The sequence below is a fragment of the Colius striatus genome, chromosome 1, assembly GCF_028858725.1.
Source record: "Colius striatus isolate bColStr4 chromosome 1, bColStr4.1.hap1, whole genome shotgun sequence".
NCBI lineage: Eukaryota > Metazoa > Chordata > Aves > Coliiformes > Coliidae > Colius > Colius striatus.
Genome location: NC_084759.1, coordinates 55,688,731 through 55,704,818, shown reverse-complemented (window position 1 = coordinate 55,704,818; position 16,088 = coordinate 55,688,731). Strand labels below are relative to the sequence as shown.

Genomic DNA, 16,088 nt, shown 5'->3' with positions numbered 1-16,088 from the left:
CGTTACCTACGCACTGCTTTGCCCACAAGCTGCTGGTTTGTATCAGCACTGCAGACTAAGGCAAACATGGGGAATGTTTCAGCTGCAAAAACGGAATGAGAGGTTGGAGGAAGCAGAGGTTTAGATTACTGAAGGTTGGTACACTTGGGACTTCGAAGCCCAAGAGCGTTTTCGCTTTGTACTGCAAATGGGGAAGGGTTTAGTGTAACACAGTGTACATAGTCTGGTAATGTTACTCTAAATAGCTTGTAATCTGACTGGTGAGAGCTGAGGGTTATCGCTTCCAGGTACGTGCCTCTATAAAAACCTCTGGAGCATGCATCCAACCCACAGGAACCTTTCAGTGCCTTCTGTCACAGCAGGTACCCACGCAGCTCTCCATTTAACCCTGTCTGACTTGCCTTTTTGTTCTCTGCTAACTAACAAAGGAAATATGTTTGTCTGAATTCCTCTATTTCATGTCAGTGGGATTAGCCAACAAAGCCCACCTTATCTAACTCTTACTGCTTTGCCAGGAGTGACTATCATTGCTGCTTTTCAGTATTTGGATGCATTTGCCTTGTGGACTCAAATATGATACAGGTTTACTACAGTGACAATCCTAGCGCTGACAGTTCCTTTATTTCCTAGCATTTATATCCATCTTTTGTTAAAATTGTGGAAAAAAATTGTTTAGTGCATGATAATGTGACAAAGTGGCACGAGTTCTAGGAAACAAGGATGTTTGTGTATGGTGTGAGTGTATGGCTAAGCCCTGTCTCACAGAGAACACGCTGCAATTGCATTTCCCATGTAAGCAAGTGGAACTGGCTTTTGCTCAAATAATTCAGACTAAAACAGACTGTGCTGTGCAACTTCGAGCAGGGTGAGAGAAAAACATTTCACCAGAGTTATGTTTACAGCTGGAGACCTGGTGACACAGTACTGCTCACTAAGCTACTTTCATTCTGGACCATGTAGTTACACTTGAAAAGCTCTTTTTAAGCAATGGATTTTATAAGTTTAAGAGTCACAAGTTTACTCTTCCAGGGGATAAACTGTTACGTTAAGGTTTACTACCACCTTACAACTTGCCCTTCGGTGTTTAATTACCTTGTTAATTTTATGTCACATTATCAAGTAGATATAATTTTGTAAATTATTCTTTCTTCCTCAGGTTCTGAAGAAATCAAACGTGATTCTTTTAAGTTATTTTGTTCACAACAGCTTAAGGCTATTGATGAAGTCAATACTGGTTTAAAAACTTTGGAATTTAATTATTATTTCCCATCAGGATAATTTAATTGATAAGTCAGCTGCCAACAACCAGAACAAACCAATGTTTTCTAAGAGAACAGCTTTTAGTTGCAACATTATTAAATCAAAATACTTTTAGAGGTATATAATTTTTGTTAAAATATGGATCAGAAGGGGGTCAAAATACTAAGACATGTCTGTTTTAGAGCCACAACAGCAACTTGACCATATTACACATATTACACATGTAATAATTCACACCCCACCTATTTACAAATACCTTAATATGCATTTGTGTCTGTAGTCTTCAGGTATCGTTTTTTTTATAATTTAAAAAAATAAATCATTATTGCATCATTAAGGCTGAGATGCTAACATACCTGAATCCTTGAAATGGTAAGACTAAATCTGTCCTGTAGTTTGCAACTACAAAGAAGCCTTAGTTTTAAATGCTGTAGCCAAGTTTTAACACTGGCCCAGAAGACCAATGGCATCCTGGCCTGTATCAGGAACAGTGTTGTCAGCAGGAGGAGGGAGGTGATCATTCCCCTGTACTTGGCTTTGGTGAGGCCACATCTTGAAAACTGTGTCCAGTTTTGGGCCCCTCTCTACAAGAAAGACATGACGGTGCTGCAGATGATCTAGAGGTGGACTACCAAGCTAGTAAAGCATTTGGAGCATGTCTCATGAGGTACGGCTGAGCAACCTGGGGATGTTTAGCCTGCAGAAAAGACGGCTCAGGGCAAAATTTATTGTGATCTACAACTTCCCTCATCAGAAAGCCCAGACAGTGTGGCTTGGATGAGTGGACAGTGAGGTGGATCGAGAGCTGGCTGAATGACAGAGCCCAGAGGGTGGTGATCAACGGCACAGAATCGAGTTGGAGACCTGTGGCCAGTGGGGTTCCACAGGGATTGGTTCTGGGGCCAGTCTTGTTCAACATCTTCATCAACAACCTGGATGAGGGGACAGAGTATACCCTCAGCAAGTTGGCTGATGACACCAAACTGGGAGCACTGTCTGATTCCCCAGAAGGCTGTGCTGCCATTCAGCGGGATCTCGACTTGCTTTATTGTTGGGCAGAGAGGAACCTTATGAGGTTCAACAAGGAAGTTCAAGTGCAGAGTCCTGCATCTGGGAAGGAACAACCCCATGCACCAGTACAGGCTGGGGATTCACCTGCTGCAGAGCAGCTCTGCAGAGAGAGACCTGGGAGTCCCGGTTGACAATACACTGAACATGAGCCAGCCATGTGCCCTCACGGTCAAGGCGGCCAATGGCATTCTGGGATGCATCGAGTGTGGCCAGTAGGTTGAAGGAGGTTCTTCTCCCCCTCTCCTCTGCCCTGATGAGGCCTCATCTGGAGTCCTGTGTCAGTTCTGGGCTCCCCAGCTCAAGACAGAGAACTTCTGGAGAGAGTACAGCACAGGGCCACCAAGATGATCAGGGGAATGGAGCATCATCCTTATGAAGAAAGGTGGCGGGAACTGAGGCTGTTTAGTCTAGAGAAGACTGAGGAGGGATCTTATTAATATTTACAAACATCTCAAGGGTGGATGTCAAGAGGTTGGGACATCCCTTTTTTTCTATGGTATCTAGCAACAGGACAAGGGTAATGGGATGAGCTGGAACACAAAAAGTTCCATTTAAACATAAGAAAACAGTATTTTACCGTTCAGGTGAGGGAGCCCTGGCACAGGCTGCCCAGGGAGGGTGTGGAGTCTCCTTCCTTGGAGGTCTTCAAGACCCACCTGGACATGTACCTGTGTGACCTGATCTAGGTTGAACTGCTTCTGCGGGGGTATTGGATTAGATGACCCCTTCCAATCCTACCATTCTATGATTCTATAACACATCTAATGTACTGGATAAGGTAGTTTCCTCCTGCTTGTAATTTCAGAATTGGCTTTTCAACACAAATTTCATGCTGTAGGAGCTTCACAGAAACCAACCAACCAAAGAAACCCCCAAAAGCGTCAAATTTGAAAATGTAGTGCAGTGCATGTTTAAACATGAAATGTTCACAAGACTAGATCTTCAAGCAAGTGTTTTCTGTTTGCAGCCATCACCAGTTTCATCAACGCACCTTTGCAATCACATGGCCTAACACATTTTCTCAAGAGAAAATTGTTGTTTCTTACAACATTAAAACATGGACAGATTTTATTCTAGCTAAAGACATAAAAAAAGGCAATGCTGAGGACTGAAAGTATACATTTGATTACATGAGAGAACTTTGCTGTTGTAAAGACACGCTATCATAAGTGAAACGTGAACATGGATGAACTCCCTTATCTGCCAGGGAACACAGTGACTGCAGCATTAACTTCAGTGTCTTACCTACCATCATGTCTTGAATTATCCACAAAAGGTGCAGAGTCAGAAGTTGTTTCTAGCCAGATGGAGGTTCTCTGAAGAATTAAAACCACTAACATCTGTAGAAATCAATTTACTTTAAGGCACTCTTCTGAAGCTGTACAAAATCACAACTGAATAAATGCAGTGTCAGAGGAGTTAGAACACAAATCCTCTCCTTGTGAATAAACAGAGCAGTTATAAGGAACGTATCTGGCATTAGCAAAACAGCAACTATGTCAATATCTCATGTGCAAATAAGCCATCCACAAAAGTCAGCAGTCACTCAGCTCCAGTTGCCAAACCTCTCCCCCATCTGGCCAGGATACCTCCAACAGCCTCCTGCAGGATGATGTAAGCTCAGTTATACAACACTTTGTCTGCAGTGCTTGAAAAGACAATTCATCTTTGTCAACGGTTGCTTCAACTGACAGGAGTACCATGCAAGCAGCTTGCTTCTTCAGACTGATTAGTGACATCAATGCATCATTACATTGATGATTTTATCATTTTGCATAAATGATAAAATAAACCTCTTCTAGACAAAATAACAACACTGCTAAGTATTACTGCATTACCAGGAAGTGCTCACAGCAACTTCCAGTAGAGTGGGGATGTCACCTCTCATCATGGCTTCCTGTCCCTTCAGCCCACCCCTGAAAAACCTCCCAAAGGAAACACAGGGTTATTAAGCACTGGCTGCCCAGGAAGGTGGTGGAGTCACCATCTCTGGAGATATTCAAAAGACACATAGATGAGGTGTTGAGGGATATGGTTTAGTTTAGTTTGAGGTTAGTGGTTGGACTCGATCTTAAAGGTCTTTAACGATTTTAACGATTTTAAAACCAAAGGCCACTCAGACAACTCACTCTTTTTCCAATCTCATCTCAAAGAGAGTGCCTGAAGCTTTTAACATCGTTGTCCCCTTTCCATTCCAGCTCTTTTGTCATGATCTCCATGCAGCAGCCGCCGTCATTCCCCAACAAAGTTCAAAGAGTAATGGACTGCCCGACTGAGGATGAAGGAACGCACAAAGAGCAGTGTGACCCCGATAACTCAAAAAGTGCATCAACAGCACAATCTGACTCAGGTTTAACCCAATTTAAATGTTGGAATTGCTATGGCATGCTACCATTTCACACTTTCATTTTTCCCAGTCTTCAAAGAGTAGATGTCACCCTGTCACTTTTCCTTTCCATCTCTTTCCATCCCCACCCCGCCCCAGTCTTTCCCTTTATGTTTGTAATTACTATCAGGCCAAATCTACAAAAAACACTACCTGCATAATTAAGATGCATGTTTAAAAAGGTCTCTGGATTATACTTAGCCATCTAAGAATTATTTCTCAATTATAATCAGATATGATTATAATACACATCAATTGGGCTGTCATTGCTGAAGCTGTGCCATTGCAAATTCCAACAGGCTGAACTGCTCAAACACCTTCTAAGGATTTCAGGCAGGCATCAACTAAAATCCATGCAAGCTACAGCAACATCTTTCTTTGCAGCTCTAATTAGTCTTCTATCATTTATGCATATCCAGATAGCAGGCTTCCATCCAAGAACAGTACAGTCATTCAAAGCCGTGTCCTTGTTTTCAGTGAGATCAGAACGAGCAACTCAGCAGAGCTCTCCAGGACAGTCTCACCTATGAACCTATATCTTCTATGGTGAGATATGTAGCGCAACTGTAGCACTGCCTCAAAGACCAGCACTGCATGTGGCAACACATATTTATAAAGGCTTAAACAACCCTCCTTTTGTGGAAAAATGGTTAAAAACTGTTAAAGAGAGAGATGTTTTCTTCAGTGTAAGGTAAATCCTAAATCCCTCTTTTTATAAAAGCAGCTTCATGTTCAACACCTGTTGGCCCCAGAAAATGAAAACTACAGCACAACTTCCAACACAGCATACTCTGGCATTGTGTGAACTATGACATATACCAAAATACACGCTAGTTTCGTCCTGAAAGTCTTCTAGGTGTTATTAGCAGACATCCCCTTGAATTAGTGGTTTGTTTTTTTCTAAAAGGCTGCTTTTTGTCTGTAAGCTGCCCATGCAAATACTCAGAATGGCAGGAAATGACAACTGATCCTACCACTCCCTGGTCAGCCAGACTATCCATTTCTGCATGGCAACGAGCCTCAAAAGCCAGTCTGACAGCTTTTCTAGCCCATGTAGTTATGTGCTAGTTTCACAAAACACTCTTTACCCTTTGACAAGTTGCATATAAACAACTGCATCTAAACCCAGAAACTTCCTCTTTCCTCTCTCAGATGCACCCGTAACTCTTAAAATACTGCAGAATTGGATTCCAAGAGCTTCGCACTACTTTGATAAAGAGCACTATACCTACGTTGGCCACCAGATCATAATTCAGGAATCTATAGAACACTTTGGAGCCGTGGTATGGCCAGGAGTAAGTACATGATATGGCACCCAGAAAGCTCACATGACAAAGTAACCATGACAGTAGCACACAAATATTAAGGAAGCTTTCTTAAGATGACACTTCTGACAGCAGAGATTTCCCTACCTAGAATGAAGTTGGTTAAGTGCTTCAGCAGGAAGCTCTGCCTTATGCTATTATTTAATTCACATCAAAAGAACTGTGGCACCCAAGTATCTGTAAACTGGATGCAGATATGGAAAAATATTAAGAAAGGTAAGAAGCATTCAGCTTCCTCCACGTTTCCACTCACTCACTGGTGGGAAGGACACAATTAGCAGGAGGCTAAAAAACCAAATTGTGAGAGACTGAATGAAGAAGGTTAAAGCAAATACACTTCTTTTAAAGAACAGGGTGGAATCGTTTCATTGCAGTATGAAAAGCTGTACTTTTCAAGAACAGTTGTTCTTCAGTTTCTGCTTCTCCTGCTCATAAAACCTGAGTTTTATGTGGACTGAGAAAACTGCCTTTGCAGGAAGAGAGAGTGAACTGACAAAGACAAGAAAATTAGGATTTCAGAGTTTTTCAGATCCACATTTATTGAAAAAAGGTCACAGAAAAACAGCAGACAGACAATTTCAAAACAATAGAGAAAAAGAAAGCACACGGGTAGGCAGAACAGGATCTTATTTTGAAATGTCAGATCATCAGTTCTCACATTAATCAGGTGCTGGAATGCAGACGGTAAAACTTTCCAAGAAAATCGAGAGGTTGCACAAACTGGACTAGTGATTCATTAGCTGTCAGCTTTCCCAGAGCAGGTAGCCAGTGTTGCGTTATGAAAAGCACAAGAGTTAAAAACAGTAACACAACTCTAAAGAAGAGAAGCAAAAGGTGGGGGGAGTTACTTTCTTTGGCATCAGTTTATGTTGTTTAAACAGACAATTCTACTGATATGATCTTTACAAAGGTCTCATGAGCAATACTTCTATACAGTGCTGCTGGTTTTTTGCCTGCTTTAGAGAAGCATTATCAACGGACAAGTGTTGAGTTGGCAAATAGTATTTTTTGAAAACAAACAAACAAGAAGTTTTAAAAAATAAAAATATCTCTGCTGAAGCCTGAATCTACTTTATGATAGTAAACCGGAACATTTTACATATTGCTAAACCTCTTGCTGTTCTGACTGTATGGTTCAAACCTAATCACTGACTATATTTCTTGAGCTGTCAGAGGACTCGCAGTGTAAAGATGTGTGTAGCAAATCCATATCCCACACATCTAAAACTAAAAAGAAGTTATTTAATTCTTTTTTTTTTTTTTAATATAAAAACCAGGACACATCATCATTTTTTCCATTTTACATTTTTATGTTACAGCCTTCAGTGTTTTGTCATTGTATAAAAATCCAAACCTGTATTTAAAAAAAAGCATCTAACAAGTTTTTGTGCAACTTACCTGTTACCCTCTTACAGATATCTATTAACTGTTTTAGGCACTGGCTTTATCTCAATATCTGGAGTCAAATCAAGAACAATTCAACCTCAAGGACAAAAAAGTTTTGGAAATTGGCGCTGGAACAGGCTTGGTTTCCATTGTGGCCTGTATCTTAGGTTAGTAAAGTCAAATTTCCTTTTGTATTTCTTGTTAAAAAATGATCCAGATCTGCTGCTGGCTGTCACTTTAAGGCAACAAAGCAGCAGTTGAAAGAAACTGTTTTGTCACTGATTTTTTAAAAGCGAAAGTAATTGTAAAATGCTGTTTTGAAATGAAGTAACTACCCTAGTTATTGGTGAGTGGGAAGCTGGGGATGTCACATAGAGAAAGCTTTTTTATTGATATTTATATTTATATATGTTCAGCTATGTACCTGTGAATTGAAACAAGTTCATGTTTTCTTTAGGAGCTTATGTAACAGCTACTGATTTGCCTGAAGTTCTTGAAAATCTCTCATATAATATTTCAAGAAACACAGAAAACATGAATACCCACAAACCTGAAGTAAGAAAACTAGTATGGGGAGAAGACCTTAATGAAGACTTCCCCCTATCAACTTACCATTATGACTTCATACTGGCAACTGATGTTGTATACCATCATACAGCTTTGGATCCCCTGCTAGCAACAATGGAGTATTTTTGTAAGCCAGGAACAGTATTACTATGGGCAAATAAATTCAGATTCAGTACAGACTATGAATTTTTGGAAAAAGTTTCCAATATATTTAACACAACCATTCTAGCAGAATTTCCTGAATCAGACATCAAGCTGCTGAAAGCCACAGTAAGACACAATTGAAGAGTAAAATTGCACTGATTTTGATTTAATGGCAGCACCTTACAGTTTGGAATATCTGCAGCACTATGGTGCACCTTCTGTGCATTTATGTTTAGAAAGTTGCAGTTTTAATCTGAGTTTTGCATTGCAAGTTCGAAAAAAACAGCAAGACAAACAATAGAGCAATTTGTCTCTGGTCAATACATGTGACTGGTTCAATCAGACCAACTTCACTGAAGGAACAACGTGAGTAGTAGTATTTAGTAACAAAGCTTTAACAGAAATCAATGATCTTCTGAACTGCACTGAGCTTCTGTTGTTGGTACCATGTTTTCTTTCAGCCAAGTTTCACTTACGTACTCGTCCAGAAACCAATACAGTTTTTAGCTTCATTACGTGTTTTTATTAATTATAAAATAATCTTTTAAAGTATCAGAGTGCACATGGAAGTTTTTTTTTTGATCTTCGACTTTGCGCATTTATTCTGCTGTGGTTTACATTTTTAACATTATTAAACACATATGTATAGTTTACAATACCTGATCAAGAATTTAACTGTCTGGCACTTTTATACATGTATCAGCCTGTCCTGATTCTCAACTTCACATGGATTTTCTTGAGTTTGCCTGAAATCACTCCAAAATTAAGATTTACAAGAGCACCTATGCATCAGCAATTCCGAGTTACATGTTGTAACAGTTTGAGAGGTTGAATTTTTCTTAAAAAAAAAATTTAAATGTAAACTCTTGCAAACAACACAGGTAATGATGTCCCATTACTTTAGTCTAATAAATAAGATTTTAGCTACCCTTGAAGTAGCTTTAAGGCCTTCATACAATTGAAATTAAGATCAAACATGTTAAAATTCAATTTACTGTAAAAAATACAGAGCTCTTAAGAGGCTTGCAGTTAAAATTAACAGTTAAGAACCTAACATGCATGCAGTAAGCCTTTCCAGCCTAATTCCAAATCCTTGGTGTTGGCAGTTCTGGCACATCCATTGCCAGCAATGGGATGCACAAAAAGGAAACTCCCCGGTGACAGGAGTCAGGTTAACAGGTATTAAGCTGTACCCAGGTGCCTTTACCGATAAATACACACAATTTAATAATCAGCATTCAGTAATGAAAGCATGCGTTCCAATAAAAAGTCAAACTTATCTTTTCATATCCTGCCCCATATAAAATCACTTTAAGTTCACAACTGTTGGGTTTCTAGAACACACAGTAATCAGGTGGATACATGACAGGAAGCCAGTTTTCAGTGAAAGTTGCACAATGAGTCCATCCGAGCAACTTCATCAGCTGAAGAAAAAAAAAAAGATCCAGTTTCTTATTCTTTTAAAAATCTAAATCCTCCCAACAAACTCTGCATTGGTATCAACAACTTACTAAAGATAACTATTATCAGAAAGGTAACAGGTTGAAGAACTGATAATCTTTGAATTACTTAGCTCTGAAATGGGAAAAACAAAAAACTATTCTGTATCATCTACAGTCTTTCAACTCAATGCAGAAAAACTTGGTTCTAGGGGTTACAGCAGTTTCCATTAATTTCTCACCTATATTCTACCAGCAACAGCTACAACTAATAATAGTAAAAATAACTGGTTAAACAGCAACCTAATAGGATTTTTAATATGCAGAAGACTTTTGGATGAGGTGTCAATTTTCTTTAGGCTTCAAAGCAAGTTCCAGAAAGTAAGACTGCTAAAAATGACTAGCTATTCTAGAAAAAGAAACAAAAAAAATCACTACTAAAAATGAAGGTCAAGCCACTAAAGCCTGGAGAAAGTTAAAATCTTTATAATGAGTGCTACAATGTAAAAGGTACCAAAACTGAAAACATATCTTACTTCTATAGTCTTACTCAACGTGAACACAGACAGTTGCTTTACCAAACACACCTTACCTGAATGCAATTTTTCAAGTTGTCCTTTGTTGGCTTCTCTTCTGCAAGTTTTGTGGCAAACTTGAGGCCTCTCCCATACATTTTATTTACCAATGCGTGCTTATAGGCAAAAGTCAAAACCTACAACGTGAAAACAAAACTAAGTTAGGCATTTCAATATTTTTATCTAACAAGGCTTAACAAGTAACAGCAGGTTCTGTTCAGGTAGCAGAAGTGATTTAAACATGATTTAAAACGTTTATACAAGACAGTTTGCATTTTTCTTTGCAGTAAAACAAGTGATTCACAGTAGTAGTTAGAAATACAAACTTCCTAGAGACTATTTCTGACTTTATGAACATATTTGACTTCAGAACATCTTACTAACACAGACATCGCTGTTCTAGTTTTTCATTCAGCACGTTTCTAGCTTCTTTGAATTTTCATTCTCTTTAGGCAGCTGTACAGCACAGAAAAAAAAAAATTGAGAATCAGGCATGTGTACCTTTGATCCTCAGAAATAAAGCCCCGACTGAGAGTTTTGACTCCTAGGAAGTCAAAAACTTACTGCAGAAACAATTATGAAGGCACATCGTGAATGACAGATGTATATACATAAACACACAGAGAAATGCATGTAGTTCTAAACAAGCAATGAGGACAGGTAAGTGTGAAGACAAGCCTTACATTTTGTGTCAGCTCCTCACTATAGGTAACTTACTAAAAAGAAATTACACAGAAAATTTCCTTTTGATAATACTAATTCTAAAGAAACAGCTTACAGTACTTGCCAGTACTCTAACATGTGCAAATGAATATGTCTCCTTAAGAGCTAATGTAAAATAAATCAAGTTCTTAACACCCAGACACTGAAGTCAGGCTGTTGCAAGACAGTTCATATCATTTCAACAATTACAGCACTAAGAAATATTGCAATCAAGACTGATTCATGTCCCTTTGGAACACTCTTAGTGTCATAGTAAACAGCTTTTTTTTTTTTTTTTTTGCTGCTATGTCACTCTTCAGCAAAGTTGGGTGAATATGGTGGCGTTTCAATTGGCAAAGTTTTTAGCTGTTTATCTCCCCTCACTCAATACAGTATTCTTCTTTTCTTCCGACTTCTCCAAGAAAAGTTACATTTCCCCAGTCTATTTAAAATATCTCATTAAATAAAGCTAACAAAACCACTTCAAGGATGTTCACAAGTAAGTATTTTGCATTACAGTAAAAAAGAGGTATTTCTTGAGAATATAAACATTAAGGAATCTGAGATCCAAATCCCACAAGGAGTGAACAACCTTGTCTGATTTTAGCTGCCTGAACACTTCCATTAAATGTTAACCACATGCACAAGTCTTTTCAGGATCAATACTTAAAAAAAAGCCTAATTATCAAGCAAGTAAAGGTGTAATTTTTAAGCTCTCAAGTATATGTCAAGCACTCAAGAGTTGCTCATTCTTCTGTCTTCAAATACTTATTTTGTTGTGTTGAAGTATCCACTTAAGCTGTTGTAGCTTGAAACACACAGACATATGCAGCGATGAGCAAACAGCACCATTCACATACAGATTTTCCAAATATTGCTATTGGAAAAAATACTCTGCATGCTGCATTCTCAATCCAATTATTTTGGATATTTTCCTAAAGCAAAACACATTAGCAAACATTTCTGGGTAACTGCTCAGTGGATCCTTTAGCAGAATTAGTTGGTTAAACTAAAGGTAAAAAAGAAATAATCCCTTCTGTAAAAGATGATAGAACCACAAAACAAAACAAAACAGAAAAATCAAATGAAAAATGCATTGGAGCTCTCAGCAAATAACATACTGAAGGCTAACCAGAAATAACATCACTGCTCTATTAAGAAAGCTCTTACCTGACCCTGTAAGTTTTGAATGGTTATTGAACATCAGTGATAAAGGCAGGAGGAAAGCCACTTGACAGCATTTCTTTCGTAACAGGGCTTCCTAGAGTTTTTGTGGCAAGAAAACAAAGCATTTTACGAAACACCCTTGCTCTGGCCAAATAAAAGTTTGGGTATTTCTAAATGAGAAAAAAGTTTTCTGCTGGACCAAAAAGTTGAAAACAATGCTCCAAGAGCTCTTGATAAAAGACAATAATTTCTGTCTTAGTGCTTGGAAAAAAACCCAACCCTATCAACTGTACAAAATATAAGTAATACTACTAAAAGTTCATTAGCACTTCAGAAGTTAAAAATAATACATGAGATGCTTTAAAATCAGAGTAGGTTTACAAATAAAAAAACCTTAGGCAAGAAATAATACTTTGTACACAAACTGGTCAAATAAAGCCTTATAATTAAAATATTGCAAGCTTTATAAGATCATGGAAGTGAAGATTAGGATTCCTGGATAAGCGTAAAGAAAACACAAACTGGAGCAGTACTAAGATATAACAGAAAACAGCTGCTATATAAATGTCTAATAACAGCAAATAAACCAATTTGTAGTATCTAAAAGCAACTGCTAGACGAAAAATAATTCTAAGTATTGGATTTTATTTCATAATGTCAGTAAATATACTTATGGCTAGCTTCTACAGAACAAGTCATATGGCCCAGAAATTGGCCAAAGTGACAAATCAAGCGCAATGAGAAAAGGCAAAGTATACTTCTAGGATACTGAGAAGGAGGATGGAAATCCTGCCATCCTGCTTCAACCAACCATTAAGATACTTTATTCCCTAAGCTAAAGACTTGTAAAACTAAGGGTGCTAAGAACCAGACCCATGAAAGTGGTTGGATGTCCATCTCCTAACTAGCTGCTTAACTTGTCATTGGCTACATAAAGATGCACATTTTTTAAATCCAGCAACACTAAACTACCTAACAAATCTTCTGGAGTATCCTAATATTGTTACCTATAAGAAAAAAAACCCAACTTGTATAACCAGTTACTTCATTATTTAACTGGTCAAAATGTGTCTACATTTACAAACAAGTAAAACACCAGGTTAAGTAACAGTCTGTAGATCTGGTGGTTTAGTCCTGGTTGTGTGCCAGACGTCCATCAAGACTTGTCCATCAAGTCATTCTATCATTATCCCTCCTAAACAGAACAGGGGTGAGAGAAATAGAATGAGAGAGAGGTTTGTGTGTCAAGATAAGGACAGGGAGATCACTCAGCAATTAGTGTCATGGGCAAAATAGACTCAACTTGGGGAGAAAAGGGTTTGATTTAATAATGAACAATCAGAACAGGGAGATGAGAAATAAAACCCAATCTTAAAACATCTCCCTCCACTCCTCCCTCTTCCCAGGACTCTCGTTCCCCTCCTGTGGCACAGGGAATGGGGTTACGGTCAGTCCATTACAGATGGACTTTGCTGCTGCTTCTTCTCAGAGGGAGGCCTCATCACACTTCCCACTGCTACACTGTGGGGTCCATCCTACAGGAGACAGTCTCTCATGAACTCCTCCAACGTGAGTCCTTCCCATGGGATACAGTTCCTCACAAACTGCTCTGGCATGGAGCCTCCCACGGGGGCAGCTCCTCACACCCCGCCCCAATGTGGGTCATCCACTGGGAGAACAGTCCTTTCAGGGTCAGACTGCTCCAGCCGAGTCCCTCACAGGATCACGAGTCCTGACAGCGAACCTGCTCTGGCACGGGCTCCTCTCTCCCCACAGACTCCCAGGTCCTGCCAGGAACTTGTTCCAGGGTGAGCTTCCCACAAAGTCACAGCCTCCTTCATGCATCCACCTGCTCTGGCATGGGGTCCTCCACGGGATCTCTGCTTCCTGGTCGCCTCCATGGACTGCAGGGGGACAACCTGCCTCACCATGGGCTGCACCACAGGTCACAGGGGAGTGTCTCTTTCAGAGCCTAAGCACCCTCCTCCATCTCCTCCTTGGCTGACCTTGGTGTCTGCAGAGATCTTGTTCTCACATTCTCACTCTCTGTTGTTGCTGCATTTTAGCACCTACACAGCAACTTCTTCCCCTGGGGTCCATCTTAGAATTGACTGGCCTCAGCCCTATCAGGTACAAGGGAAGCTTCTAGTAGGTCTTTGTTTAAAGAAGCCACTCCTGTAGTGCCCCTGCTACTGAAAACCTGGCCCAGGCCAAACCACTTCAATAGATTACATACTTCAACTACTTGTAAGAACAATTAAGTTGTAGTGTTTAAAGTTACCAGCAAACCAGGCTTTCAGGTTCATATACATCTATCATAATAAACTAAGGTTTTGTAGCTACATTTGTTGACTGGTCTCTGCTCTATCAACTGTTCTATTACAAAAAGCAATAATCCTATTAAAAAAATTGAGTCATAGTATTTTTAAGAGAGGGAAGACAGTTAAGGAAGTGAAGCAACAAGTTTTTGGCATCAAAATGAATACCATCAGCTATAAAAGACTGCTGCATCTGGCAGTGCAGACTGCAATATGAAAACCAATCCAGGCTAAATATGTTTAAAAGGCAAGATGGAAACGTCTAGGTTTCTCATTTGTTTTTAAACTTATGTTGAGGGGCATTAAATTCTACAAATGAGTCATTCCCAGTAATAAACATGCAACATCCTACTGTTCTCCTGTAGCAGTTTTGTTTAAAACTGGGGATTTCAGCATTGCTCCAAAGTTCAACATTGCTCCATCTCGAAGGAAGCAAGCTATGTAAACAGTACAGTTCCCCTTAAATAGCGAAGACTCCAAACTTTCCTCTAACAGTCTATAAAATAATTTGCACTAAGCTGTATTTTCAATAGCCAAGTATTTCAGAAGTACAACAGCACATTGCATGCAACAGTGAGGTGGAGAGTTGTACAACTGTTTCCTCTGAACAGATAGAAGCTGCTGCAAAGGACGAATATCAAAAGCCACTGCAGATATTTACAAGATTCTATTGGTCCATCTCTAAGGCAGAAGACACTTGTTTTTATTGAAACAGGAAGCTGGGGGAGTTTACAAAACTTGCCAGCCATTATAAATAAAAATGCACGAATACTGATCAGACAACTTGACTATAAGATGCAGTTTGGCAGAGGTGGTGGAATGAAGGAGCTGGGAAGTATTAATTTTTGAAGAACAGTTGCAGCCCATGACAGACATCTACAGCTGTTCTCAGTTTGCAACAAAGACAGGAGGAACATTACTAATTGTTTTTTTCTTACGCTTTGTATCACGCTATATCGTAATTATGTAGTCTTATTCATTAATAGCAACCTTTAAAAAAAGCTAAGGAAAGCATAATTGGATCTCCATCGTAAGCTCATAATTTTGAATGACTAAAAAACATTCTGTCATTGCTTGTAAAATGTAGTGCCAACAGCTCATCTGAACAGTGTGTCAGTTCCTATGAAAACTACTAGATGGACGTGACACTAGTTAGGAAAGGAAATGAAGAATAAGAACTTAGAGCAGAATGAAACGTGCAGGAAGCAATAAAGGAAAAAAACCCTAGTTTTTCCTCCAATGAAAATAACTTCTTTAGCCTTAAGTTCTTTTCTCCAAATTTGTTATCAGAAAGAAATCATTAGAGTGCTCTACTATCTCCTTTCAAAGCAAAAGTCTCCATCCCAAAGCCCAAGCTACATTACTCACTCCTCATTCCTTTCCAAGAGCTTTCAGAAAAAGTATAAAAGCGAACAACTAGAAGTCTTGGTTCCAATAATCATATGAAAGCTTTAAAGTAGCAGCATGTATTTCTTTCCCTCTGAACTTTTTTTTAACCTTATCTACAGGTACTGCTGGTATTAGAATTATTTAACAGTACTACAAGAGAGATGAGAAGGTTCATCCATCATGTCATCTCTAGACACACTGAATTGATAGAAAAAGTAATACTACATCATTACTTACTAATATATAGGGTCCTAGACAACAGAAAACCTGAAAAACACCACCACAGGAATCAGTGAACTACATAAATTACTTGCCAAGCAGTCACTGAATCACAATATGGTTGAATCTGGAAGGGAGCT

The 16,088-nt window shown here is 39.0% G+C and overlaps 2 protein-coding genes across 5 annotated transcripts in view; one reads left to right on the top strand and one right to left on the bottom strand.

Moving 5' to 3' along the window:
* Positions 1–16,088, bottom strand: part of TPP2 (tripeptidyl peptidase 2) — an 86,875-nt gene that overhangs the window by 21,703 nt on the left and 49,084 nt on the right. For 2 of the 4 annotated variants that reach the window (XM_061996332.1, XM_061996350.1), the window contains 2 exons: positions 10,171–10,290; positions 6,580–9,563 (listed from right to left, as the gene is read on the bottom strand). In XM_061996332.1, the coding sequence (XP_061852316.1) occupies positions 9,474–9,563; positions 10,171–10,290 (210 nt within the window). In that variant the 3' untranslated portion in view covers positions 6,580–9,473. Of the gene's footprint in view, positions 1–6,579; positions 9,564–10,170; positions 10,291–16,088 lie in introns of those variants that run through there. The other 2 variants (XR_009818737.1, XR_009818738.1) reach the window with 2 other exon arrangements.
* On the top strand, positions 258–8,280 carry METTL21C (methyltransferase 21C, AARS1 lysine; the record flags this gene model as incomplete). The annotated part of the gene is made up of 5 exons (XM_061996362.1): positions 258–349; positions 4,518–4,681; positions 5,870–6,012; positions 7,478–7,595; positions 7,886–8,280. Coding segments are annotated over 5 exons (912 nt in total), but the record flags the coding sequence as incomplete, so codon positions are not given.